We start from the raw sequence: 26,962 nt of genomic DNA on the forward strand, positions 1-26,962 counted from the left end.
GCTCCCACTCTGTGTTTCCTCAACAGGGTCCGTGGGTCTTACCCTACAGCGAAATGCTGTTTCCCAGGGAGAACCCCAACTATTCTGTTTCCTTTTCTTCTAAACACACTTCGCCTTTCTGATACCTCATTAATTGGGCCACACTGCCACAATATATATATATATATATATATATATATATATATATATAGTAATCACTATGGGAACTCCAGCACAGGATTGCTCAGGTGTGGTGCAGTGTAATCCCCAGTGTGCCACACTGGATCCACATAGAACTTCCTCCGCAAGGAAACAGCACCCAACACCAGGTCCAGGTAAAGTGCAAGCTACAGGGTCTTTATTGCATCAAGAGAGACAATGCGACGTTTCGGCTAACAAGCCTTTGTTCATATTTCCCGCAGAGAGATGTGATTGGCCAGATGGTTCCAGCCAATCACAACTATGTGGGAAATATTAATAGGTGTGTATATACGTTACTGTAGGGGACCATAGAAGACCAGCCAGCCGCATCTATACATTATACAGGAGGATCACAGCGGGTGTCACTCCTGACATCCGCTGTGATCATCCTATCTATTGCAGAGATGTGGAGCGGCTCTCTACAGCGCTCGCATCTCTGCACTATACTCCGGCCAGTGATGTGAATAGAACATCGCTCATTCATATTTCCCTCTGAGAGCTGTGATTGGCTGCAACCATCTGGCCAATCCCCACTCTGGGCGGAAAATATGAATGAGTGATGTTCTATTCACATCACTGGCCGGAGTATAGTGCAGAGATGCGAGCACTGTATAGAGCCGCTCCACATCTCTGCTATATTATGGACGATCGCATTGGGCGATATGTCTATTAGTACAGGTATTACTACTCCCATAATGGAATAGTGTGTTCCAATGCGGGAGTAGTAGTATTCCCTAAAAAATTTCAAAAAGAGAGAAAAACAAAAAAGTGAAACACACTTTATTAAAAATTAATTGAAATTTTGTTATAAAAAATATAAATTTCGTTAAATAATTTTTTTTTCACGCCCCCTGAGGAAGCCATTTGAGCGAAAACATGTTTGAGGTAAGGAGGTGAGCGGTGCCCGTCAGGTGCATGAGTCCAAGCCTTATATTAGGAATTATTATTTGTCATTATGCTGTTGCTCTTTTGCCATTTTTTGCACCTTACAGCAGTGACTAGGATTGTGTGATGTTTGTATATTCATGTCCTGCTGGTGGAGAGGTCCACACGGTGTGACCAATACTCCCTATATTTTGTATCTGTACCTGTTACATTTTATATTGTAGCACCCTCATCTCCATTTTTCTGTTTGTTCTAACCATAGTGCCCATTCCTTACATGTCTTTTATATGTGTTTAAAAAAAATGTTGTGATCTTTTCAATAAAGACTATTCTTCCTTATATACATTTTCTTTGTATAGTTCCTATTTTTTTTGGTGATGGTGTTGTGCATGGACTGTACTATAGTGATTCTCAGATAGCCACAATTTTTGGGTTACATAATTTTTTTTTCCATCACTACTGCATCCTTTTTTTTTTTGGTACCCGACAAATTTTGGGTACCAAAAAAAAACAAAACGCCAATGGGGCCAAAAATGCAATTTCCACACAAATGAAAAAATGGCAGAAAAAAACACCAGACGCAGGAAATTGCACAGGCGTTTCTTCAGGCGCTTTTTCAAAACCATAAAACGCAGGACAAAAAGCCAAGTGGAAACTTAGCATAAGGGGCTGAAATCTATTGTAAAAATCAGCAGTATGCTAATGTTTACATGCAGGAAATTTCTGGTAGATGCTTGGTGCACCCGATTTTGCTAAATTCTATCCACGTTTTGTTCTGTAAATTTCTATGAATCCACAACGCAAATCCGCAGCCTGCCACATCTGACCCTAATCTAACTGGCTGGCAAAATTGCCTTCTTTTAGTTAGTTTCTCTCAGAATCTTATAGGCAGTCAATGTTCTCATTCTTGAATAATGTCTGACCAGCATTTTGATTGTAAAAGAATGTAACACAGGAAGAAATAAACTGCTGACCTGGTTCCCAGTTATGTAACAGGACATACAGGTTTCTGGTTACAGTTTTTTCAAGCAAAGTTCATGCTGCAATGAAAGAGCTAGTTAAGGCAATATGACATCACCCCGGGGAGTCCTCGGTGCAGGGCTGTTTATATCTTATAATTGCACACCAAGGGACACAATGAGGACTTTATCTCAGAATCTGAAGCTTCAACAAGCTTTTTGTCGTGTCCCGGTACAGGACTTGTTCCTGTCCCTCTGTCTAAAGTCCCCACAGCCAGAGTCCCTCCATGCTACCAGGGCTCTCCTGGAGGGCTAACCCCTAGTCGCCTCTTAATACTGTTTATAAATGTATATAATTATATATTTTATTATAGTACATTGATGTACAGGACCTTAGGTCATGTGACTGTTAATAAATTGTGTTATGCTAAGGTTCAAGGACCTTTGGGTCATGTTATAATCCCATAATGCTTTAGGGCAGGACTGACAGGTTTGCTAAACCAATGAGCTTTGATCCTGCCCCCTCCATATATGAGGGGCTGCTGCCACTAAGTTGCTCTCTTAGTTCCTGGTTGCAAAGCAAGCAACAGGTCTTTTCCATGCTCTTTTCCCTTGGGATCTCAGAGAAAGCAGATCTGTATCATCTACTGCAATACAAGCTAGGCCTGAAGCCTTTTCCTTCAACAGCCACAAAACCTGAGTTAATCCAGCTCAAAATCTTCAAATCCTGTGTGACTACTGAACCCAAACTAACCCCTAAATTCAGTTGCACAGTGGCTAGCAAAATCCAAGCTCATCCTACTACAAAGTCCCAGCAAACCTGTGAGGAGCCTGTACCACGGTCCTCATACAAAAGACTGTATATTATCTGCACTTGCATAACATCTGCAGTAAAGTTCGTTCTTGGTTTACTTGAACCTCTGCTGTGGACAATCCTTTATTCCTCCCTATTGTTCCTGGGACGGGTGGCGGTAGGACTAATTACATTGAGGAAGCTCGCACTCTGGCGTCACGACAATTAAGGGTTAAACCTATACCCTACACTACCACTCTGCAACACCCCTGTCCACCAATACCCCTACAAGCTCAGCACATTTTTATTTTTATTCATTTATGGAAAAGACGTTAGGGGCTTACAATATGTGGACAAAACCCCATGTGGTGGCCACCGGCTGCATGATTTTGCCATTAATACTGCAGTTTTACTGGCATAATTGTGCGGCTGTGTGAGGAGTGGTGACCTCTAAAGTATTAGTTGTGCGGATTGTTGCTATTGCAAATGAGCACTATATTTAGTTCTGCTACCTATTTTGACCCTTGTTATATCTCTTTATATGTTGCCAATGTGACCATATGCTTATTATTATATTTGCCAAATGTCATTCTATATTATGTACCTTTCAGTTTGTGTATTTATTATGCTATCATGTCTTAAGAAGTGCAGGATACGAAGCAAGAGTGAGTGAGAAAGGTTTCTTTGCTGAGTATTGCTCTGCCATGTGAGGGATTCTGGAGAGGACACGTCTGGACCGAGACTGGTCAATAGACCTGGTGCTGGCGTGTTACAATTGAAGACTTCAGCTTTTATACAGGGATTTCATAAAGGACTCTCCTACAAGGGGCAATACCCAGAGACAAGAAACTGTGAGTTGCCAGAAATTGGGCTAAGGGTGTGAGAGAGTGGATATAGGTAACAGGCCCAAACTGCACAGCCTGGAGTTATAGCAGTCCTACAGAGATGTGTTTGTAACCAAGGGCCCTTTACACAGGCCAACAGGAGGAGGCAAACAAGCACCAACCTTGCTGATCTGCACTGTTTGCCGAGCCTTCATTATACCTCCCAACTTTTTCTGAGGAAAGAGGGACAGGCCACACCTCTATAACCACATCCTTAGTCATGTCCATTTTCCTTCTTTAATATTCTACCAATGCTGTATAGAACACACTGCACATGTGAATACCGTTTTAACAGCAATAATGTTGCCAGCCTGTCGCCTGAGTTAAGGAGAAACCTGCTATACACAGATGACAGACTGACAACAACTGTCATCATTACTACAGACCGTATAAGTGATTGCACACAGTTACTCATAGGTGACTTCTTCTCTGATCAGAGTTGTGCAATTTCTTTTTTTCTTCTCCAGTATGAATCACCGTCCCCAGGAAGACCAGGACGCCGATATCTGCGCAACGGGGGATCGTCGGAAGGTGAGTTAGGTGAGTCTGAACAGTTCCTGATACGGACAAAGGTGGCAGCAGAGAGCACTGTGGTCAGACTGAAAAGAACAACTCGCATTCCTCTGGAACATACAATAGCTGATAAGTACTGGAAGAATTACAGGACAACTGTAGCGAAAATGTTTTCATTACCTTTGTGCCCAGGCTGCAGAAACTAAAAAAACAAACTTTAACTCACCTTCCGACGATCCCCCGTTGCGCAGATATCGGCTTCCTGGTCTTCCTGCTTCCTGGGGACGGTGAGTCATACTGCGCTCAGCGTATCGCCTGCCGTAGCGATGTCCAGCTTAGGTCAGTGATAGGCTGAGCGCACTGTCATTTAAGGAGAAAGCGGGGCCCAGGCTCCTTACATAACAGTGCGCTCAGCCTATCACCGGTCGAGGCGGAACATTACCACGGCAGGCGATAAGCTGAGCACAGTATGACTCACCGTCCCCAGGAAGCAGACCAGCACTGGAGGACTGGTACACCGATATTGGGGCAACAAGGGAATGTCGAAAGGTGAGTTGAATTTTTTTTAATTTTTTCGTTTTTGCAGCCTGGGCTCAGAGGTAATTGAAAAATTTTCACTACAGTTCTCCTTTAAGCTTTCTTAATAGAACTAATTCCCAAATCTGTTTAACTTTCTTGCACCAGTTGATTTGAATTATTTTTTTTCCGACCGGAGTACCCCTATAAAGTGTATCTGTGAAAAACTTTTGACGCATCAGACATGTCAAAAGTTTTGATCAGTCCGGGTCTCATTGCTGAGACATCCACTGGAGAACGAGCTGGGAAGAGTGTGCGGTAGTGCACTTGACTCCCCATCTCAAAACGATCTCGGTCCCGTGGCCCTATTGTAAGTGTATTGGGCCGCCCAGAGAAGCTGGATGGAGATCACTGGGCATGCTACCGCCCTCTTTTCCCTGCTCGTTCTTCTGATCGTTGGGGGGTCTCAGCAAATTGTTACAACCATTAGGCCATGTTCACACGGTGTAAAATGTGCGGAATGTCCGCACTGGAAACACTGGTGGACATTCCGCACATTCGAATAATACGGTGAGTGCTAGGACCGCTCGAAAAGAAACATCTTATAGACGGCAATGCATTTCCGAACAAAATCCGCTAAACAAAATCTGCCCCGGGAATTCCACTATGTAAACAGCGCAGCAGAATCCCATTGAAATCAGTGCTGCAAAATGCACGTGCAGAATTTTCCTGCGGACATTCCGCCGTATGAACATACTCTTAGGTCGGTTTCACACAGGCATAATACTGCTGCAACTAACAGCCTGACCACTTTCTGCAGACTGACAAGCGTAGATAACAAGGGTATGTTTACACATATCTAAAATCTAAGTCTCAGATTTCTGCTGCAAATTTGCAATGTTACAGATACACAGAATAATTAGTACTGTTGTCATTCATTTAGACTTATCCTCATATTTTCCATGCAGAATCTCCAGAAAAAAAAGGAGCATACTATATACATTCCTATGAACAGTCCAACATGAGGAAAAACAGCACCACCTGCATAGAAGTCCAATAAGGATCCAATCCTGTGCACACAGGGGGAGATCTATTAAAACCTGTCCAGAGGAAAAGTTGCCCAGTTGCCCATAACAACCAATCAGATCGCTTCTTTCATTTTTAAAGGAAAACGGTCAGCCAATTCACCCACGCTAAACCCAATAGACTGGGTTATAGTGTGGGTGAACTGGATTCCATAGAGGGGTCACTTAAATTTCTTCAGTAGGTCCTGAGATATCAGCTTCTGAAGTTCCCATGAAGTATTCAGGGAACTGCGCAGTGCAGGCGGGGCCCCCGGCTGGCCGCTTCTGTCTCCCTCTGTCACCTCTTATTCCCGCCCCCGCTATTTGAATAATCATAGTACTCAACTCCATGTCCTAGTGACGTGGAGTCACCAGTCACATGAGCGCAGCGCTCTCTCTGCAGAGCGCATGCACCAGAAAATTTTCCCCTGCTCTCACATGATTAAATATTCCGGCGCACGGGCTCTGCCGAGAGAGCGCTGCGCTCACGTGACTGGTGACTCCACATCACTAAAATATGGAGTTGAAGACTATCGGGGACATTTATCATTGTTGCTTTGGTAAGCAAGTTCTGTAGGCATTTTTTTCTTGCTTTTGGATTTGCTTATGTATGACATATTTATTATACTATCACAGGGGGTTGATAAATTTGGCTTACATAAGCAAAAAAACTATAAATCACTTTTGAATACCATTTTTTTTTTTTACCACACATAAGCAAAAACCAATAAATGACTTCAGACCACCACTCTGTAACCCCCTCTCCTCTGTAAAAAATTTGATATACAGATATATATGTATATTTTTTAACCCCTTTAGGACGCAGGGTTTTTTATTTTTGAAATTACGTTTTTTTTCTCCTCACCTTCTTAAAATCATAACGCTTTAAATTTTCCACCTTCCATATAAGGCAGACCTGGGCATTGTACGGCCCGCGGGCCACATACGGCCCTTTGATTGGCTCTGACCGGCCCGCGCGGACTGTCGGCCGTACAATGCCCAGGTCTGAGTCACCACCAGTCTGTGACAGGGAGAGCTCGGTGCGATGACAGGAAGAGATTGTACAGTGCTGGGGAGGGGGCGTGACCTCCTGTCTCCTCTCTCCCCCTCCCCCGCCTTCTCTCTGCCGTGCAGTCTTAAAACCCTCCATAGGCAGAGCAGGGAGGGGAGAGGAGGAGAGGCCGTATATCCTGTCTCCCTCTGCTGCGCAGGGCGGGTGAGTGTCTGTGTATATATGTGTCTGTGTGTGATTATATGTGTCTGTGTATATATGTGTCTGTGTTGGGGACAACTATGCTCCTAATCTGGGGAACAACTATGATCCTAATCTGGGGGACAACTATGCTCCTAATCTGGGGGACAACTATGCTGCCTAATCTGGGGGGAAAACTACCCGGCCCTCCACAATATTTTTAGTTTCTCATGTGGCCCCATGGGAAAAATAATTGCCCACCCCTGATATAAGGCCTTGTTTTTTGCACCACAAATTTTACTTTGTTATGACATCAATAATTTCAACATCCACAAAGATCAATAATCAATCAATAATATCCACAAGATCTATGACGAAACTAAAAAAATTATTTGTGGGACAAAAATGGAAAAAAAACACCATGTTGTAACTTTTAGGACCTTCCATTTCTGCACAGTGCACTTTTCGGTAAAAATGATGCATTCTATGTATTCTGTAGGTCCATACAGTTGAAATGATATCAAACTTAGGCTTATTTCACACTGCCGTTGTGACACAAGAGTGTGACATCTGTGGGGGAACCTGGGGAGTATAGCAGGAGGAAAAATACATCATGCAATGTATTTTCCTCCCGTTACTCCTGTCAAAAAAGAACGGCGCCCTGCAGACCCCATAATAGTTAATGGCATCTGTCGGGACCCGTTGTTTCCCATAAATTTTCTTAAGGCACACACAAGAAAGTGGCTGACGGACATTTGCGGCAGTTTGAAAGGGGCCTTATATAGGTTTGATTTTGTTTTATTTATTTAAAATAAATATCTAACTAATTACGGTTAGCAAAGGAAGGGACCTTAGGAGAAAAATTAGGTAAGTATCTCAACAATACTTTATCCGATGAGAAAATAGTATAAGGCTCACTTGAAGCTAAAGCTTGGAGCTCCCCAACTCTTTTTGCTGTTGTAATCGCCAAAAGAAAAGACACTTTCATAGAAAGATATTTTAAGTCCACTTCCTGTAGAGGCTCAAAGGGGGAAAACAAAGATGTTTGAGGACCAGGCTTAGATCCCACGGAGAAACAGACCTGATAATCTTAGGATGTAGCCTAGTGATGGCTTTAACAAAATTCTTGACTTCAAGAATCTGGAACTGCCTTTGTCCTAGAAAGGAAGACATTGCAGAAATCTGTACTTTAAGAGTATTGGGAAATAGTCCTTTGTCAAAGCCATCCTGAAAAAATTGTAAAATTTGTGCAGTTGTAGGAAAAATAGCATCAATCTGCTTAGCAGCACACCAACTGAGGAAGATATTTTTGACTCTGGCATATGATTTTTTGGTAGCTTCACTCCTAGAGCGAAATAGTGTATCCAATATGCGGTCTGAGAAGCCCTTTGCTTTTAGTATGGACCTATCAACCTCCAAGCCGTCAGGTTGAGAGACGCCAAGTTGTGGCAGAGCTGAGTTCCCTGGGACAGCAGGTTCTGCCTCAGAGGGAGTTTCCAGAACACACCTTTGCTCATCATCATGAGCTGAGAGAACCAGGATCTCTTGGGCCAAAACGGAATTACCGCTATCACAGAGGCCTGATCCTCCGGCGCTTAGACATCTTATCCCCTATCCAAATGATAGGGGATAAGATACCTGATCGCGGGGGTCCTGCCACTGGGGACCCCTGTGATCTTGCACGAAGCACCCCAGTTAAAATCAGTCCCCGGGGCATGTTCGCTCCGGGTCTGATTACCGGCGACCACGGGGCAGGCGGCGTGTGACGTCACACCTCCGCCCCCGTGTGATGTCACGCTCCACCCCCGTGTGACGTCACGCTCCGCCCCACAATGTAAGCCTATGGGAGGGGGCGTCACACCCCCTTCCCAAAGATTTTGCATTGAGGGGCGGAGAGTGACATCACACGGGGGCGGAGACGTGACATCACACGCCGCCTGCCCCGTGGGTACCGGTAATCAGACCTGGAGCGAACATGCTCCGGGGACTGATTTTAACTGGGGTGCTGCGTGCAAGATCACGGGGGTCCCCAGCAGCGGGACCCCCTCGATCAGGCATCTTATCCCCTATCCTTTGGATAGGGGATAAGATGTCTAAGCGCCGGAGTACCCCTTTAATACCCTCGGTATCATTGAAGTCAGCAGAAAGATGTAGGCTAGATTGAAGTTCCAAGGGAGAGACATTGCATCCACCGCCCACGGCGGATCTTCGGAGTAAAGGGAGAAAAAGTGAATTAGTTTGGTGTTGTATTTGGTCGCCATCAAGTCGATCTCTGGAAGTCGCCAGCGGTGACAAAACTGCTGAAAAATAGAGACCACTCCCCCGGAACTGTTAGCTGTCTGCTCAGGCAATCCGCTAACGTGTTCTGAACCCCTCTAATGTGGACAGCAGATAACTTCTTTATCCTGGATTCCGCCCAGTTGAAGATCCTTCCCACTTCCTGAAGAATTGAACTGGATCTGATACCACCCTGTTTGTTGATATAGAACACTGAGGCCATGTTGTCCGACTTGATCCGGACTGCCTTCCTCAACAGGAGAGGTTCGAAATGCTTCAGAGCATAAAATATGGCTCTCAACTCTTTGGTGTTGGAAGAAAGAGCCAGTTCCTCCAGACTCCAGTCCCCGGAAATCGTGGCATCCAACATGTGGGCGCCCCAACCTGAGCCGGAGGCATCTGTAGTAACAATTGTCCAGGTTGGATCGATTAGAGGCATCCCATCTCGTATTTCGGCCCACCAATGGAGAGCCTGTTTGGTGTTGGATGAGAGAATGTGGAGAGAGTCCAATTCCGAAAGAGACAGGTTCCAGAGATGCAAGATTTCCGACTGATGGGGCCTCAGATGCCACAGGGCCCAAGGTACAGCTTCTGCTGCAGAGGACAGAAGACCCAGGAAACTCATCAGGGTTCTGAGAGAGAATTTGCGAGGTGTTCTGAGGAAGCAGTATCCTCTTAGGATACGATTCTTCCTGGCCGCAAAGAGGTACAGCTTCATCTCTGTTGAATTGATGATGAAGCCTAGAAATTCTTTGGTTGTTGTTGGGGTCAAATCTGATTTCTCCAAGTTGACCAACCAACCCAAGCTCTGGAGTAAGTCTAGAGTTAGTCTGACATGATCCAGAAGTATCGACTCTGAGCTGGCTATTAACAGCCAGTCGTCCAGATATGGGATAACTCTTATCCCTGACAATCTGAGAACCGCCATCATGGAGGATACCACTTTGGTGAACACAAAGGGAGCTGATGTGATCCCGAATGGAAGAACTTTGAACTGAAGATGAAAGAGAATCCCTCGGATTCTCACTGCATTACTCTGAAATTTCCGATGTTCTGGATGAATAGGGATGTGAAAGTATGAATCTTTCAGATCTAGAGATGCCATAAACTCTCCCTTGGATAGTAGAGGCTTGATGGATCTTATGGTTTCCATCTTGAACTTTCTTTTTTTGCCCGTTCAAATACCTTAAGTCGATTATAAGGCGATGTTTCCCTTCCCTGAAGGCTTGGGTACAAGGAAAACCGGAGAATATACTCCTTTGCCTTCTTCTGGTGGGGGAACAGGCTCCAGCACGGCCAAAGAAATTAGCTCTAGAATCAAGCTTTCTAACAAAACCTGCTTTGGTTCCTGTAACTGGAGTATCAACCACGTCAAAAGTTCTGCTTCTTCTGTTCAGAAGCACCTTTAGCTTGATTCCCTCTTTTGGAGGTCCTAGACCCCCTGCCACGACTTGAGTAGCAGTTCTGTCTATTTCTCCTACTTGGAGGAGAGTTCCTCTGAGTATACCTTCTAGAGGAGGACTGAGTTAAAGTTAAGGATTTACCTTTCCTATCAGAAAGCTCTTCCATAATAGAGTCCAGTTAAGGCCCGAAAAGCTTGCCAGGTAAATACTTAATGTTACAAAGCTGAAATTTAGAAGACCTGTCAACCGGCCAGGGTCGCAGCCAAAGTGCCCTTCTGCCCGCTGTAGAAAGGGCCATGGTTTTAGCACCAAATTTTAGCTGCAGTGAAGAGGCGTCACATAAAAAATCCACCGCCAAATTGATCTTCCCAAAGGAAGACAGAATATCTTCTCTAGCAACTCCTGAACTGATATCGTCTTGTAAGTTATTCAGCCACTTTCTCAGGCACAAGGCCACGTTACTGGAAGCAATGGCTGCAGAGCTCTGACTAGAGCCAGCAATATAGGTTCGCTTAAAAGCCACCTCAATCCAACGATCCATAGGATCACGTAGATTAGAACCATCTTACACACCGTGAGGCAGAAAGGCACAGGCTAAAAAGCAAAGCAAAGGCAAAGCAATGCACAGCAAAGGTACAGCAAGGCTCAAAAGAGACAGAACGAATGAAAAGCCTGCCTTAAATAGGAGGTTTAATCCCACCCCCAGGAAGTTAGAGCAAATTTCCAGAAAAGAACATTAAACAGAGAACAAAAAGTATGACTAACATACTGCATTAATAAAAGACACAATGGTAAGAAAGAATATATAAAAATATTCATATAAAGAGAAGTTTGAACAGATGCGATCACATGATCACAAGCCCCGCCCCCAAGCAGGGAAGTCAGAGAGAGAAACGCGCACGCTATACACAGCAGCTGTAAGAAACAGCACGGCTCGCAGAGATCACGCAGCAAACGCCGCCACCATGCGAACGCCCGTAGTATGCACGCGGATGCAGCAACCCCCAGGGGAACACCAGGACTTGCACACTCCGGGAGCACTGTCAGAGCAAGTCCAACTGCAGGTATAAAGTAAAGAAACGGAGGGTAACAGGGAAAAAAGGTAGACCCTCTAGCACCCAGGTCCTGCTTCACAGGATAGAAAAAAACTCACAGTACCTCGCTCTGGGGGGTGTTTTATGCCCTGTGGGGCATGTGTTTTGAGTTTACTATTAAAAATTCCTAGGTCCTGCAGCTCACAGGGTCGGAGATTCACCCCTTCATTGTTCTGCTGAGCAGACGACAGGGAACCCTGTTTTAAAAATTTATAAAAATTTAGTTCTAAAAAAGAAAAATTTCGTTAGATGCAATTTTTTCCATCACTACTGCATCCTTTTTTTTTGCACCCAACAAATTTGGAAAAAACATCAAAGGGGCCGAAAATGCAATTTCCACTCAAAGGCAAAAAACGCTTGAAAAAACACAAGAAAAAAAATGCCAAACAAAGACAAATGCTGTGGTGTTTTTTCTCGTGTTTTTTTCTGGCATTTTTATGGGCCATAAAAAAAAAAAAAAAAAACAAGTAGAAACTTAGCCAAATACAGCTTGGGAACTTCATAAGCTGATATCTCAGGACCTACTGAAGCAATTTAAGTAAGTGACCCCTCTATGGAATTCTGTTCACCTACACTATAAAGTGTAACAGAAAAAGAAAGCCAGAGGCCACTCACCATGTCCGTTTTCCCAGGTATATCTTTCTTTTCTTTCTTTTCAGTGCTTTAAAATAGCCGGTGAGGAAAGGTCAAAAGCCTGGATGGCGTTGCAACAACAGTCATCCAGGAATCTGACCTTGCCTCACCGGCTATTTTAAAGCACTGAAAAGAAAGATATACCTGGGAACACGGACATGGTGAGTGGCCTCTCGCTTTCTTTTTCTGTTATGGTTGAACTGCTTACACCTATTTGAGATTGAGCACCACCAACACCGACCCAAGATTTACTCACCCCCCAGAAGTCAGCAGACTGCCCATACACACCTTGGATACAGGCAGGTTGTTGCCGATGACTGCTTCTTCCTTAACCATTACACTATAAAGTGTATCGCGTTTAGTGTGGGTGAACAGGCTGACAGTTTTCCTTTAACAAGACCTCTGCAAATAAAAGAAAAATCTGATTGGTTGCTATGGGCAACTTTTCCTTTGCACAGGTTTTGATAAATCTCCCCCTCAGTGTTCAGACCCATGCACACTATGGAAATTCTGCTTGGAATTCCACTTGCTGCAGCCTTCCACTGTTTTCAATAGGATTTTTTTGCTCTGTGCACACTTTGGAACAATGACCATGTAAAGTTATTAGGTGGAATTCTGTCCGGAAATGCATTGCCATCAATGGAGATAGAGCTTAATGTCCACATGGATATTAGTGCCGATTCCACCGGTTACACGTCTCTGATTTCATAGTGTGCATGGGCCCATAGGTATTGACCTTCTACGCCCCAGTAAACCCAAAAAGTAAAAAATACTGCAGGACCACAAGTTTTTGTTTTAAAAAATGAAAACTACATAGAGCTTTATTTCTCACCATGCTGAAAAATGTAACAACAGTTCGGCAGCAACATACTGGCCCTGATTTACTGTAAACCCAACATCTTTTGAAGAAACCCCAAAAATGGGTGTGTCCGTCGGGAAAATGGGGCGTGCCCCCGACATTTTCACAAAAACCCAAACATATTTACTAAGGTTTTCACAGAAAATGTGGTGGATTTGAGCTGAGAAAAACCTGACAGATCAGAGCATGTGTATAAAGAGTGCAAAATGTAGGGAAATCTTAGTAAATACCGTGGAAAAATATTGTAGCGAATTAAGATTAGGATTGGAGACAAGGCCGCAGCTAGTCAAGACTCTCTGCCTGTGCTTTGCAGGCATGATAAACAGGCACAGAGGCTTCTATGTCTCAGCAGTGCGTGACATTATCTCCGATCACAGCTGCTGATAGAGGGTGTCAGCGGCATGGATGATGGGTAGATTAAAAGGTATTTGATGCCTCTAAGCAAATTCTGAATTAACACTGCATAACCAATTTAAGGCCATGATCATGCACAGTTTTTGGGGATGTAAAAAAAAGTGCAATTTTATGTCTCAAACAAAGCCTAAAAAGGCCAGTTAAGTCATTCTTTATTACAAAGTTTCTTTTAGACCTTTTTGGCACAAACAATCTATTATTGGTTACTGCCAATCCCTGGGTATTAGTGGAAAACATTACCAAGCTTAGCAACCTATACAATGCACCCAGAAAATGTTTGGACTCTTTTTCACATTTTGTTATGTTGTGACTTTGAGCTAAAATAAAATAAAAAATAAAGATTTTTCCCCATCATTCTTCAATCAATACCCCATAAGGCTAGAATTCCAGGTTTTTCATGCAAAAGGTTTTTCACGCAGCGGCCAGATGTTTGCTGCAAGTACTCATACGTCCGTGGGAATTTCCGCGGGCGGGTTGCGAAACCGGACACCTGCTGAAATCATTCAGCAGGCGTCCGAGGCAAACGCCGAGGGGGGTCCTGAGACACCCCCCCCCCCATGTCGGCGATCGCAGATAATCGCATGTCAATTCAGACCTGCGATTTTCTGCTATTCCGGGCTGATCGGGTCTCTGGTGACCCGATCAGCCCGGAAAATAGTGATGATCTGACCTGTCAGTGACAGCCCAGATCATCTTGCAGGGTAGGAGTGAGGTCGCAGTGCTGCGATCTCCTTCTATCCCCTGCCATTGGTCAGAACTGATTCTTACCAATGGCAGAGCAGGACCCCCCCGTTCTGCCCACCCCTGGATGTCGCGGGGAACATGGGGAGAAGATGGAGGTCGGTACCTGCATGAGAAGATGCCTGGGAACAGCTGATCGTCGCTGCAGACTGCTGGATCCTGGCTCAGGTAGGGAAGCGACGAGGGGGGGATGAAAGTGAAAGTAATGTGATCTTTACTGTGCCAACCACTAGGAAGGCCAAACTGCAACTCCCAGCATGCCCAGACAGCCAAAGGCTGTCTGGGCATGCTGGGAGTTGTAGTTTTGCAACATCTGGAGGGTCACAGTTTGGGGACCACTGTTACAGTGGTGCCCAAACTGTAGCCCTCCAGATGTTGCCAAACTTTAACTCTCAGCATGCCTAGACTGCCCAGGCATGCTGGGAGTTGTAGTTCTGTAACATCTGTCCCTTCAGATTTTGCAATTTTCATGACATTTTTGAAAATTTCTGCTCTACTTTGAAGCCCTCTAATTTTTTCAAAAAGTAAAAATATGTCCATTTTATGATGCCAACATAAAATAGACATATTGTATTTGTGAATAAAAATAACATTTATTTGGAATATCAATTTTCCTTACAAGTAGAGAGCTTCAAAGTTAGAAAAATGCTAAATTTTCATGACATTTTGGGATTTTTAACCAAAAAAGGATGCAAGTAACGACGAAAATTTACCACCAAAATAAAGTAGAATATGTCACGAAAAAACTCTCTCAGAATCAGAATATTCGGTAAAAGCATTTTAGAGATATTAATTCTTAAAGTGACAGTGGTCAGATGTGCAAAAAACGCTCTGGTCCTACAGTGAAAATTGGCCTGGTCCTTAAGGGGTTAATCCTTTGGGCGTTTTTCAGCTCTTTTGGGCTCAGAGGCTGGTTTTCAAAAACGTCCTCAAATTCAGAGTATGGCGTTTTTTTTTTTCCAGGAAAATCTTGGTGTTTTTCTCCCATAGAAGTCTATGGGAGTGAAAAAACGGCAAGAAAAACGCCATGTGGGCTTTAACTTTGGCTTTTGTTATTCTTTTTTTTTTTGGACTTTAGCAATCCAAGAAAGTGATGGAGATACCGTTTTTTGTAAAAATTCGTAGGGCACCATTAAAAAATTTTTTTTTTAAAGATACAGTAGTGATGGAAAAAATTGTATTTAATAAAATTTATATTTTTTAGATCAGCATTTTTATACATTTTTAAACAGGGATCAATTTATTTGGTTGGGAAGTAAAAATCTAGCCAGCAATACAAAAAATTTAGAAAGGGGCCATTTAATGATAACAATAATTTATATTTTTTATAATTAAAGGACAACTGTAGCGGAATTACACTTATCCCCTATCCACAGGATCTTGAGGATAGGGGATAAGTGTTTGTACCGCTGCAGATGTCCTTTAATTTTGTAAAACTTTTTATTAGTAAAGTATTTTAATTATGTGTTTTAATAAAATGTGTGCTTTTTTAACTTTTTTTTTTCTTCAGATTTTTTTAGGTAGCACTACTACTCCCAGCATGGAACAGAATGTTTCATGATGGGGGTAGTAGTACCTGTAGTAATAGACAGATCGCAGCGGGTGTCACTTCTGACATCCGCTGCGATCCTCTGGCATAAGCAGCACTTGTCTGGTGCTTGGACACATTTCTCTACAGGGAACAGTTTTTTTTCCACCACACTGGCACTATACTCCGCGGTGATGTAAAGTTCTCTTCACTTCACAGATTCATATTTCCCGCTGAGAGCTGTGATTGGCCAGATAGTGTTGGCCACTCACAACTCTCAGCGGCATATACAAATCTGTGATGTAAAGATAACCTCACATCACAGCAGAGTATAGTGTGGGCAGGGGATCAGACAAGTGCGGCTGCCACCCGCTTCTATAGCTTATAACAGAGGATCGCAGTGGGTGTCAGGTGTGACACCCGCTGTGATGTCCTCAACTGCAGGTACTACTACTCCCAACATGGAGCACACTGCTCCACGCTGGGAGCTGTAGTACCTGCATTAATAGACAGATCGCAGCAAGTTTCACTCTTGACACCTGTTGCTATTGTCCTGATGTGAATTTCGGGACTCAGCTGTGCTCACAGGTACTGAGATGGGAGAACAGCTGATGCTGAGCAGTAGATATACGTCATATATCTACTGCCCAGCAAGAACTTACAGTGAGCCTGCAATGTGTATACAGTATACACATTGCTGGCTCACTTAGCCCTTTGCTGAGCTGTGCGCAATGCGTCACAGTGTAGGTTAACACTTTGGGCGGTATACACTATATACAGCTATCTATAGATAGCTGTATATAGGGTATACAGAAGACTAAGAAGTCCCCTTACCTCCCTCCAGTCCTGGCTGGCTCTGCCCCTAGTGATGTCATTAGGGGCGGAGCTACAGATGGGAGCCAGGCTGGTAAGGGTGCGAGGCTCTGTTCACATTGTACGTTTTACATAATGTGAACAGACCCTTCTGCCAGTGTCCTCTCAGACAGGTAGACTCCAGCTGTTGCTAAACTACAACTCCCAGCATGCCCAGACAGCCAAAGGGGAAGACATTGCAACATGGGCGCTCTCCCCAGCAGAGAGCGCCAAAAAATGTCCTAACCAATTTTTTGTTTTTTTTTCTTCTCGTTTCAGATCTCGGTATACTGCAGATGAACTGGATTTTTTTCCCCTTTTAATAAAATGGCTAACGAGGGCTGTGGGGGGAGTGTTTTTTTAAATAAAATAATTTTTCCAATGTCGTGTTTTTTTTGGTTGAATTTTCAGGCTTATTAGTAGAAGCCGTCTTATTGACGGAATCCATTACTAAGCCGATGCTTAGCGCTAGCCCCAAAAACAGCTAGTGCTAATTCCCAACTATTACCCCTGTACCCACCACCACAGGGGTGCTAGGTAGAAGCGGTACTAGCAGGCCCGGAGCATCAAAAATGGCGCTCCTGGGCCTAGGCGGTAACAGGCTGGCATTATTTAGGCTGGGGAGGGCCAATAACAATGGTTCTCGACCCACCCTGGTAATGTCAGGCTGTTGCTGTTTGGTTGGTATCTGGCTGAGAATAAAAATACGGGGAACCCTATGCATTTTTTTCATAAATAAAAAATAAATAAAAAAAGCAGAGGGTTTACCGTATTTTTATTCTCATCCAGATACCAACCAAACAGCAGCAGCCTGATGTTACCGGGTGAGGACCATTGTTACTGGCCCTCCCCAGCCTAAATAAGACATATTTGACGCTCAGGGGCTGTTAATACTGGCTCTTCCCGGCACTCCTGCAACGGTGGGTACCGGGGTAAAAATTGGGGGTTGGGGCTAACGCTAAGCCCTGGCTTAGTAATGGATTCCGTCAATAAGACGGCCTGGAAATTAAACTTGAAAAAAAACAAAAACAACACATTGGAAAGATGTACAATGTGAACAGAGCCTTACACACTTACCAGCCTGGCTCCCATCTGTAGCTCCACCCCTAATGATGTCATCACTAGGGGGTGGAGCTACATGGACCCAGCATGGACAGGGAGCGAGGGAGGTAAGTGGACCTAGTCTTCTGTATACTCTATATACAGCTATCTATAGATAGCTGTATATCCTGTATACCACCCAAAGGGGCTATAGGAGCCGGGAGTCCTGTCAGTATAGTGACAGGATTCCCGGCTCCTGTATAGTATACACGGGTACACTATGCCCCACTGTATACTATATGGCCCGGGGAGGTGAGTAGTGATGCTATACATCCCTCCTAATCTCCTTACACTCTGTGGACCGGGCGCTCAGCATCCAACACCAGAAAAACTGCCAACACAGGAAAAAGCTGTGGCTGTTTTTCTGGCATTTTTGCTGGTAGGTAAAAACCTCAGTGGAATCCTAGCCTAATCAGTGTCATGTCAGGAGGTAGGGAACAGTGCACATTAATGCTCACCCCATCCACTATCCCCACCTACTTGAATAATGTGCCCTGAACGGTGGCCCCCAACTGGGCAACTGTCCCTACGCTGGGCTAAGTGCAAGAGCAACAGGATAGTCAGACAGGCAGGGTAGTGCAGTATAAAGTCAGAAGACAATATGCAGAGAACAGGCGAACGGTCAGGATTCTGGGACCGTTGGATAATACAAGGAACACTGGTGAAGGTTCCCTACCTCCTAACATGACACTCAATTATGGGTATGGCAGCAGTGCCATGTCAAAGGGTGAAAGTCTCAGCACTGAGCTATTAGTATTATGACACACATCTTTGCACTGCCCTCAAAAAGACCCCAGGGCCCTCCTGGCGGTGCTCCGCAGGGAACGGACACAGTGCTGAAGCCAGGACAGGTACATTTATGACAATAAGAATATAATTTTTGCTAATTTAATAAAAGTGAAAAACTCAAAATTGCATGTATAAGTATTCAGACCCTTTACTATGACATGTAAAATTTTGCTCTTGGGGCCTCCCATTTTTCTTGATCATCTCAGATGTTTCTATACCTTGATTGGAGTGACTTTTGGTAAATATGAGGTATTGAGTGCAGAATGATGGGGGCAGCATAAAATGTGGATAAAACAAAAGGGTCTGGAAACTTTCTGAATGCACATATGTATGTGGTACACATCTGATTTTACCAACTTTGTTTCATGAACTAACCCCATTAAGGGGTACAATATGGAGTGAGCTTATTTTAGCACATACAATTCCCAGCATGCCCAGTCAGTGCATCCTGAAAGTTGCAGTTCTGCAGTATCTGGAGGACCATTACACAGTTGTCTCCAAACTGTGGCCCTCCAGATGTTGCAAAACTACAACCCCCAGCATGCCCAGACAGCCTTTGGCTGTCTGGGCATGCTGGGAGTTGTAGTTTTGCAACTTTTAGAAGGCAACTCAGGACCCCCCACGGGATGCCTGCTGATAGATACCAGCAGTCATCCCAGTCCGATCACCGCCCGGCGAGTGGCGGTGATCGGAAATACGGAGGGCGTACAGGTACGCCCTCCGTCCTTAAGTACCGGGACGCGAGGGCGGATCCATACGCCCACCGTCCCCAATAGGTTAAGGACCAAGCCCATTTTAACCTTATTTTTGCGTTTTTTCCTCCTCACCTTCTAAAATCCATAACTCTCTTATATTTCCATGTTCAGACCAATATAAAGGCTTGTTGTTTACGTGACCAATTGTACTTTGTAATGAAACCCCTCATTTTACCATAAAATGTATGGCGAACCCAAAATATATTTTTTTTAGGGAGGAAATTTAAATAAAACACACAATTTTGCGCACTTTGGAGGGTTTTGTTTTCACACTGTACACTTTACTGTAAAAATGACATGTGTTCTTTATTCTGTGGGTCAATATGATTAAAATGATACCCATGGCTAGATACTTTTATATTTTTGCACCGCTTAAAAAAAAACTAAAAAACTTTTTGTACGAAATCAGTAGTCTAAAATCGGCCTATTTTGACCACCTATAACTTTTTCATTTTTCCGTATATAGGGTGGTATGAGGGCTCATTTTTTGCGCCGTCATCTGTACTTTTCAATCATACCACATTTGCATATATAAAACTTTTATAGAATTTTTTTTATTGAATAAAATGTGACTAAAACGCAGCATTTACGTTTACGTCGTTCACTGTACAGGATCATTAACATTATATTTTGATAGTTCGGACATTCACGCACACGGAGATACCAAATATGTTTATATTAAAAAAAAGTACGGTTTTTGGTGGTAAAATGGGAAAAACTGACAATTTTCTTTTTTATTGGGGAGGGGATTTTCACTTTTTTTTTAAAAACTTTTACATTATTCTCTTATTTATTTTTTTTTTTACACTTTTTATGTCCCCATAGGGGACTATCTATAGCAATCATTTGATTGCTTATACTTTTCAGTGCTATGCATAGGGCATAGCACTGATCAGTATTATCAGCTATCTTCTGCTCTGGTCTGCTTGATCTCAGACCAGAGCAGTAGACACCAGGAGATGGACGAAGGCAGGTGAGGGGACCTCCGTCCGCCATTACAGATGATCGGATCTCCACGGCAGAGCTGCGGGCTAGTCGATCATCTATTTTAACATGCGCACTGCCGCAGATCCGTGATCTGTATGGATCAAGGCATCTGAGGGGTTAATGGTGGCACTCTGCACAATAAGCGGATGTCAGCCATTACCGGCAGGTCCTGCTAGCAGCCGGAACCTGCCGAGTATGCCACCCACGAGCACCGCTCCGATGCTCACGGTCATACACAGGACGTAAATGTGCATCCTGGTGTGCTAAGTACCACCAAACCAGGATGTAAATTTACATCCGTGGTCGTTAAGTGGTTAATGAATATCTGTCATTTACAAAAACGTTTTTATACAATGAAGATAATGATAACATTATGGGAGGCATTTATCATTGTCCTTAGAGCTGTTTGTGTAGATTTGTCTCTATTTTGGTGCAGCGCTGCACCTCAGGCTATATTTTGCACCTTTTTGATTTACACTTTTTTTTATTTCATTTTTTATATAAAGTGTGTACAGACAAGCTGTTAAGGTTAGTCTTATGAGGGTAATTCATTTATCAACCGAGACTTTTTGTGAAAAGGTGCAAAAAAAAAAAAAGGCACAATACCATCGAAAAGGCTAGACCAGCCCAGACTTAGCTTAGATTTTTGGTGAATGTAAAGAGTGAAATTCCAGGAAATGTGTACCTCCACAAAATCTATCGAATGTCATGAGACCATTTAATAAATTTGGTGCACCTACACATTACCAGCACACACAAATAGGTGTAGAAAAATGCTTCCCTTACACCTACAATGATGAATGCCACCCTACATGTATATAAAAAGTGTATATTTTTGGGTGAACAAAATGATGTCCCTGCAGCTATTGCCTGTGCTCCTGGCTTGTCAGTCATCCTGCCGTGTGAGACGGGGGGCATGTTACAGCACCGATTCCTTCTTGTCCTGTCCACACAGCCTGTGTCAATGTACTCAGAGTAAAATTATCAAACCACTTGGAAACATCCAATTGACATTTATAATCCTATTAAATGATACCTGTGCTCAAACCACATTCTCCTTTGAAGGTAACCGTTCTATGAAATGCCTGTATGTTTGAGACATGGACCAGGATATTTTACTGGAGAAGTGGTTCTTTACAAAAAAAATAAAATACCCTTCTCTTCAATTACATTTCAAGTTAAGAATACAATGTTTCTTTTTTACATTATAAAATAAACAATCATTCTGTAGATGAAAATAGGATAAACACTGTGTACAACTTTCTGTATAGTATTAAGGCAGAAGAGTGCCTGTCCATGCCAGGTTTGTGAAGAATCCCATAGACGGCCTCACAATTGTTTTCACAATTAACTTGGGACAGGACAGAAATCCATGTAAAGCCGATAAACAGAGCTGTAGCTGTAAGTCCCTCATAATGGAACCAAATATATTTTGGTTTTTATACCAAAATTCAGCAGCGCTTCTGAGCCCATTCTTCCTGTGAATAGAAAAGAAAAAAGAAATTATTATTATTATTCTTGTTATGTACAGTTTTTAAACCAGAGGCAGAAATGCTAGCCCTGAAAACCCAGTTTCTTAGTAGCGTGGAGAAATGTTCAGCTTTTTAAGTAAACCAATTTCTAATTATTTAATTCTGCCCTAAATTTTGTAGACAATATAAATCATATTGCACTAAAACAAACTTTGTAAGATTGAATGTCATCTCATGTCGGTGACGGACCCTCGCAGTTTGCTCTTTCTCCATGGATGGAGGGTGCCCGTTCCTGTAGGGGCTTCCCCCTTTACCTTAGCAGGCCTGCATAGTTGGGAATATGGCCACGTGTTGGGGCGCTCTCGTCTGTGGCGTGTAGGTTTGACGCTCCCTTGTCGCTACTTCCCTTGGGAGTCCCCGATCTAGACATTTCTAAATGGACAGCCAGTGGCATTTCCTCTCTCTCTCTCTCAATTGTATACTCAGGGCTCTCTCCTTCCGTTTCCTGTTCTTGCCTCCAGCTTTCATCTACCTCTCAACCAGCTATTCTACTTACGGATCCAAACACTTCTTGACCTCTCGCCTTTCTTCTGCCCCCTCTTCCTGCCCTACTTTGTTTAGATACTTTTCTTGTCACCGTAGGGGTCTTAAACCAATCTATGAAACCTTAGCAGGTCATATGGAACTTGAGCTTACTGGGTATATGAGGGCCTGGGAATTGGAATAAAATTACACATTCACCTTGGACCAATGGTCTAAGGCCTTCAGACACACTCACTCTTCCCTAAAATCTACGTCTCAGGTAGGAGCTGTAGTGAAATTGCAAATGAGGTGGTACTACACTCCTCTCAGACTGCGTGCCATATTTCCGTCGAGTGCGGACCTATGCTGGAGGGGTTGCTCAGAAAAAGGAACATTGCTACACCTGTTATGGGCCTGTCCCCGGATGGTACTGGGACAAAGTGAGGAACTTACTTTGCAGCATAACCACCCTTCCTATACCGCTCACACCCCAACTGGCCCTGCTCTTAATAGACCTGCAACTACTGTTGCCAGAGGAACAACCCCTGGTATGTAAGATTTTATTGCTAGCTAAACTGGTTATCACACGTTATTGAAAGCAACAGGTAGTGCCGGACATAGCTGAACTCACCTCTCTTGTCCATCACACTTGCACGCTAAAGGGGATATGGGCAGTGGGTAGGGGGTAGGACATGACAACACGACATAATATGGGCCCCTTGGCGCCTTAAAGGCCCGCGCAGACTGCCACCTTAGACTTCCTGATAAGATTCTAGAGTATTGCCAGATGTTCCCTTTAAAGGGGTATTCCAGGCAAAAACTTTATTTACACGGTAACCCCGCATCATATCACGGCGGGCCCGGAGTCATAGTGAAGCCGGGACCCGCCTCTAATAGCGCGCGGCACTGATCGCGGTGCCGCGCGCTATTAACCCTTTAGCCGCGTGCTCAAAGCTGAGCTGCGCGAATAAAAGTGAAAGTAAAATGTGCCGGTTAGCTCAGGGAGCTGTTCTGGATCGCCGTGGTATAATCGCGGCATCCCGAACAGCTGTACTACAGGACGAAGGTATCTTACCTTCCTTCCTGCAGTCCGATCACCGAATGAATGCTTCAAGCCTGAGATCCAGGCTTGAGCATTCAATCACCGAAAACACTGATTGATGCATTCCTATGGAGATGCATCAATCAGTGGTAAAGATCAGTACATGCAATGTTATAGCCCCCCCACCAATCAATGCAAAAATGGTACCTCATAGCCCCCTGAACATGGAAAAATAATAAATAATAACGTATACATTTTCCTACATGTATTTATTATTTTTTTTCTGTAGTAATACAAAATCAAACCTATACAAGTAGGGTATCATTTTAACCGTATGGACCTAGAGTACAAAGAAAAGGTGTCATTATTAACGAAAAATGTACTACGTAGAAACGGAAGCCCCCAAAATTTACAAAATGGCATTTTTTTTCAATTTTGTCGCACAATGATTTTTTTCCCCGTTTTTTTTTAAGCCATAATACAGATTTTTAGGTGCAAAATTGAAAGAGTTGTGATTTTTTAAATGTAAGGAGGAAAAAACAAAAGTGCAAAAAAACAAAAACACCTGGTCCTTAAGGGGTTAAAGGGGAACTCTGGTGGAAAAAAAATGTTTTCAAATCAACTGGCTCCAGGAAGTTAAAGAGATTTGTAAATTACTTTTAATTTAAAAATATCAAACCTTTCAGTACTTATCAGCTGCGTAAACTACAGATATACTACAGAAAAATTTGTGAAGTTATTTTCTGTCTGACCACAGTGCTCTCTGCTGACACCTCTGTCCGTGTCAGGAACTGTCCAGAGCAGGAGAGGTTTTCTATGGGGATTTGCTTCTAATCTGGACAGTTCCAGACACACACAGAGGTGTCAGCAGAGAGCACTTCCTGTGAACACAACAGTTCAGTGTGAGCAGCGTGCGGGTGTGTCCCTTATTGAGCTCCACAAACTTCCAGCAGATCAGACCAGAGCAGGTGATCCATCTGCCTTCCCAGGAGTGTGTCAGGCTCCTGGGGAGAGCCTCCCTGCATGGAGCCCAGGGCCTCCACCTCCCGTTCTTCAAGGCTGGCGGGGGGTGGAGAGCAAACAGCAACAGCCATTCCGGCCCGGGGGAGAAGATCTGGCAGAGTCTGCAGTAATGCAGGCTCTGCTCCCCCGGCAACGGGTGCAAGCCAGAAATCTGGTGGAAGGAAGGCACGGAGGAAAAGCTTGGAAATGTGGGCTGAGAGAGGGCCCAAGGAATCGAGCGCAATATACTGCTCCCGCATGGCCGCACGGTTTGCGGAATATGACCAGTGTGGCAAGGAGATGAGGATGGCCAGAGAGGATCTTCGTGTTGCTCAGAACCTGGCGAACACAGCATCCAAAAAGAATAGGCCAGAGCTGAAAAAGAGGATTACGGCTCTGAAGAGTGAGATTGCAAAGCTGGACGAGAGGAGAGCAGAGATACTTGAGGGGAGCGGTCTCTTAAAGGAGAAGCTGGTGAATGGAGACCGGTTTGCCGCCATGAAATCCCCAGGTAAGGAGGAGGTGGATGATGGGGAGAGTAGTGGCGGTGAAGAAAGTGAGGATGGTGGTGAAGGTGTAAAGGAGGTGGAGGAAAATTCACAAGTGGTGGAGATGGATGCTGTTCCTGTAGCTACTCCCTGTGACACCCAAGACAGCTACATCGAGCCAGCACAGGTGGCACTACCATCAAGTGATAGTGAGGAGGATGATGTGGAGAGTGCGGCTGGGGGTTTATTAAGGGCGATTGTTATGCAGGAGTCCCCAGCCCACCTCCAGAACTTTACCTTTGGAGACGACCAGTGTGAGGATGTGGTGGTGAAACGTAAGGCAAAGAAACAAAAGACCCAGGAAACAGTGCAGTACGTGTTTGTTCCTTTCCAGCAGTCTGGGCCAGCTGCAAAGCTGGTTCAGGCTGCTGGGTCCCCCAGACTGCCAGACTCTGTTTCTGTGGTGGAACGGAGCCAGCATAGGGGATACAGCATGGCGTCAGAAAAGGCTGCGGACGCAATAGATATGAAGCCCACCCATCTTGCCAGTAGGGAGGGGCAGGATGGGCTCATGGTGGGCAGTGGCGGGGTAAGCTATGCTGCCGTGTGCTCGGGGGGCGGTTCCCCGAGTGCTGTGGGCATTACCGGCACTGCGGGGCACTTCCCTGTGAGGGGGGGGAGTGTCCGGGTGCCGGTGGAGGAGAATGGTAGGTCTGTGTGCTCGGGGGGCGGTCCTCCAAGTACTGTGTATTCTGTGGGCGCTGCGGGGCACTCCTCCGTGAGGGGGGGGGAGTGTCCGTGCGCCGGCATCATCCACAGAGCCCGTGCAGTCGGGCAAAGCAGGTGCTGGCACTGTGGGAGGAGCTGGGGTGTGCCCGGAGATGCAGCCCCGGACTCCGGAAGTGACTTCAGCCAAGGAGAAGGAACTATCAGCATCGACCCCGGCAGCTAAGCCAGAAAAGAAAAGTGTGATAAAACCTGCAACACTACAAGTCCCAGCCAGCCCAGAATCTGTTAGTCAGCATAAGAGTGCAGGATGTGAGAATGAGTGTGGAAGTCTTGTGGATAAGAGGAGTGTCAGTGGAGTGAAGGATGGTGGGAGTAGTTGTGGTATGAATGGGAGGTCTGGTATGGATGGAAATAAAGATGGGAGTAGTGGTGTGAGTGGTTATGCTGATGGTTCTGGTTCTGGGTCTGGTCCGGCTGCCCCCCCGGTAGTGACTGCTCCTAGGAGCTATGCTAATGTCACTGCTGGGGGTTCAGGGGGGTCCTCGTCTCCGTCCGGCCCTGGGGGCCATTTGCAACAGCGCCTCCTGGAGGCTCTACGCAGGGGTGACAGGTCGATCCAGGTAGAGGGAAGGGGTGAGGTCGACCTGTCTTTCTGGATAGAGAGGCATGGTTTGGGGGCTTTCCGAGAGAGGAATGGGGAGGTGGTCTGGTCCCTCCCGACATCCGGGCAGGACAATAACCGTAGGAATGTGGTCCGTCTGATTTGGAGGGGCGAGGATGCGTGCCCACCTCGCGCAAAAGTGGTTGAGCTCCTCCTGCAGATGGAATTCAGGGCGAATGACATCTTTGCTCTGATTCACCCCTATGGTTCGTCTGAGTTTGACATCAGTTTCGTTCGGCCGGAGGGTCTTGAACTCTTCTGGTCGAACTACGAAGTGGCAAAAAACGAGCCCGGCTGGCGGGAGTTCGCCGTAAAGGCGATTTCCCGTCAGAATGCTGTCAAGAAGGTGACCGTTTTGACCCGTAACGAGTCACTTTCTTGTTATGATATCATGACCTGGCTCGGACGGTATGGGGATGTGACGGACATGCCCAAGAAAAACTTGGATGAGCACGGGATCTGGTCCGGGGCCTGGACGTTTTCCGTCAAACTCAAGCGTTCAGGGAGTACGGTTGCCCACATTCCGTCAGCCGCCTTCCTTGGACGTGATAGGATCCAGGTCTTCTACCAGGGGCAGCCTAAGGTCTGTCACAGGTGTGGCAGCCCCACCCACTTTAGCGCAGCCTG

At 44.9% G+C, this 26,962-nt stretch overlaps 1 protein-coding gene across 1 annotated transcript in view; it reads right to left on the reverse strand.

Moving 5' to 3' along the window:
• Window positions 1-20,218: 20,218 nt before the first annotated feature.
• Window positions 20,219-26,962, reverse strand: part of DDX51 (DEAD-box helicase 51) — a 28,294-nt gene continuing 21,550 nt past the window's right edge. Inside the window, exon 15 of the mRNA XM_056531205.1 lies at window positions 20,219-21,897. Coding sequence (XP_056387180.1) covers window positions 21,871-21,897 — 27 coding nt within the window. The 3' untranslated portion in view covers window positions 20,219-21,870. The remainder of the gene's footprint in view (window positions 21,898-26,962) is intronic.

This window comes from Hyla sarda, chromosome 1 (genome assembly GCF_029499605.1).
Source record: "Hyla sarda isolate aHylSar1 chromosome 1, aHylSar1.hap1, whole genome shotgun sequence".
Classification (NCBI taxonomy): domain Eukaryota; kingdom Metazoa; phylum Chordata; class Amphibia; order Anura; family Hylidae; genus Hyla; species Hyla sarda.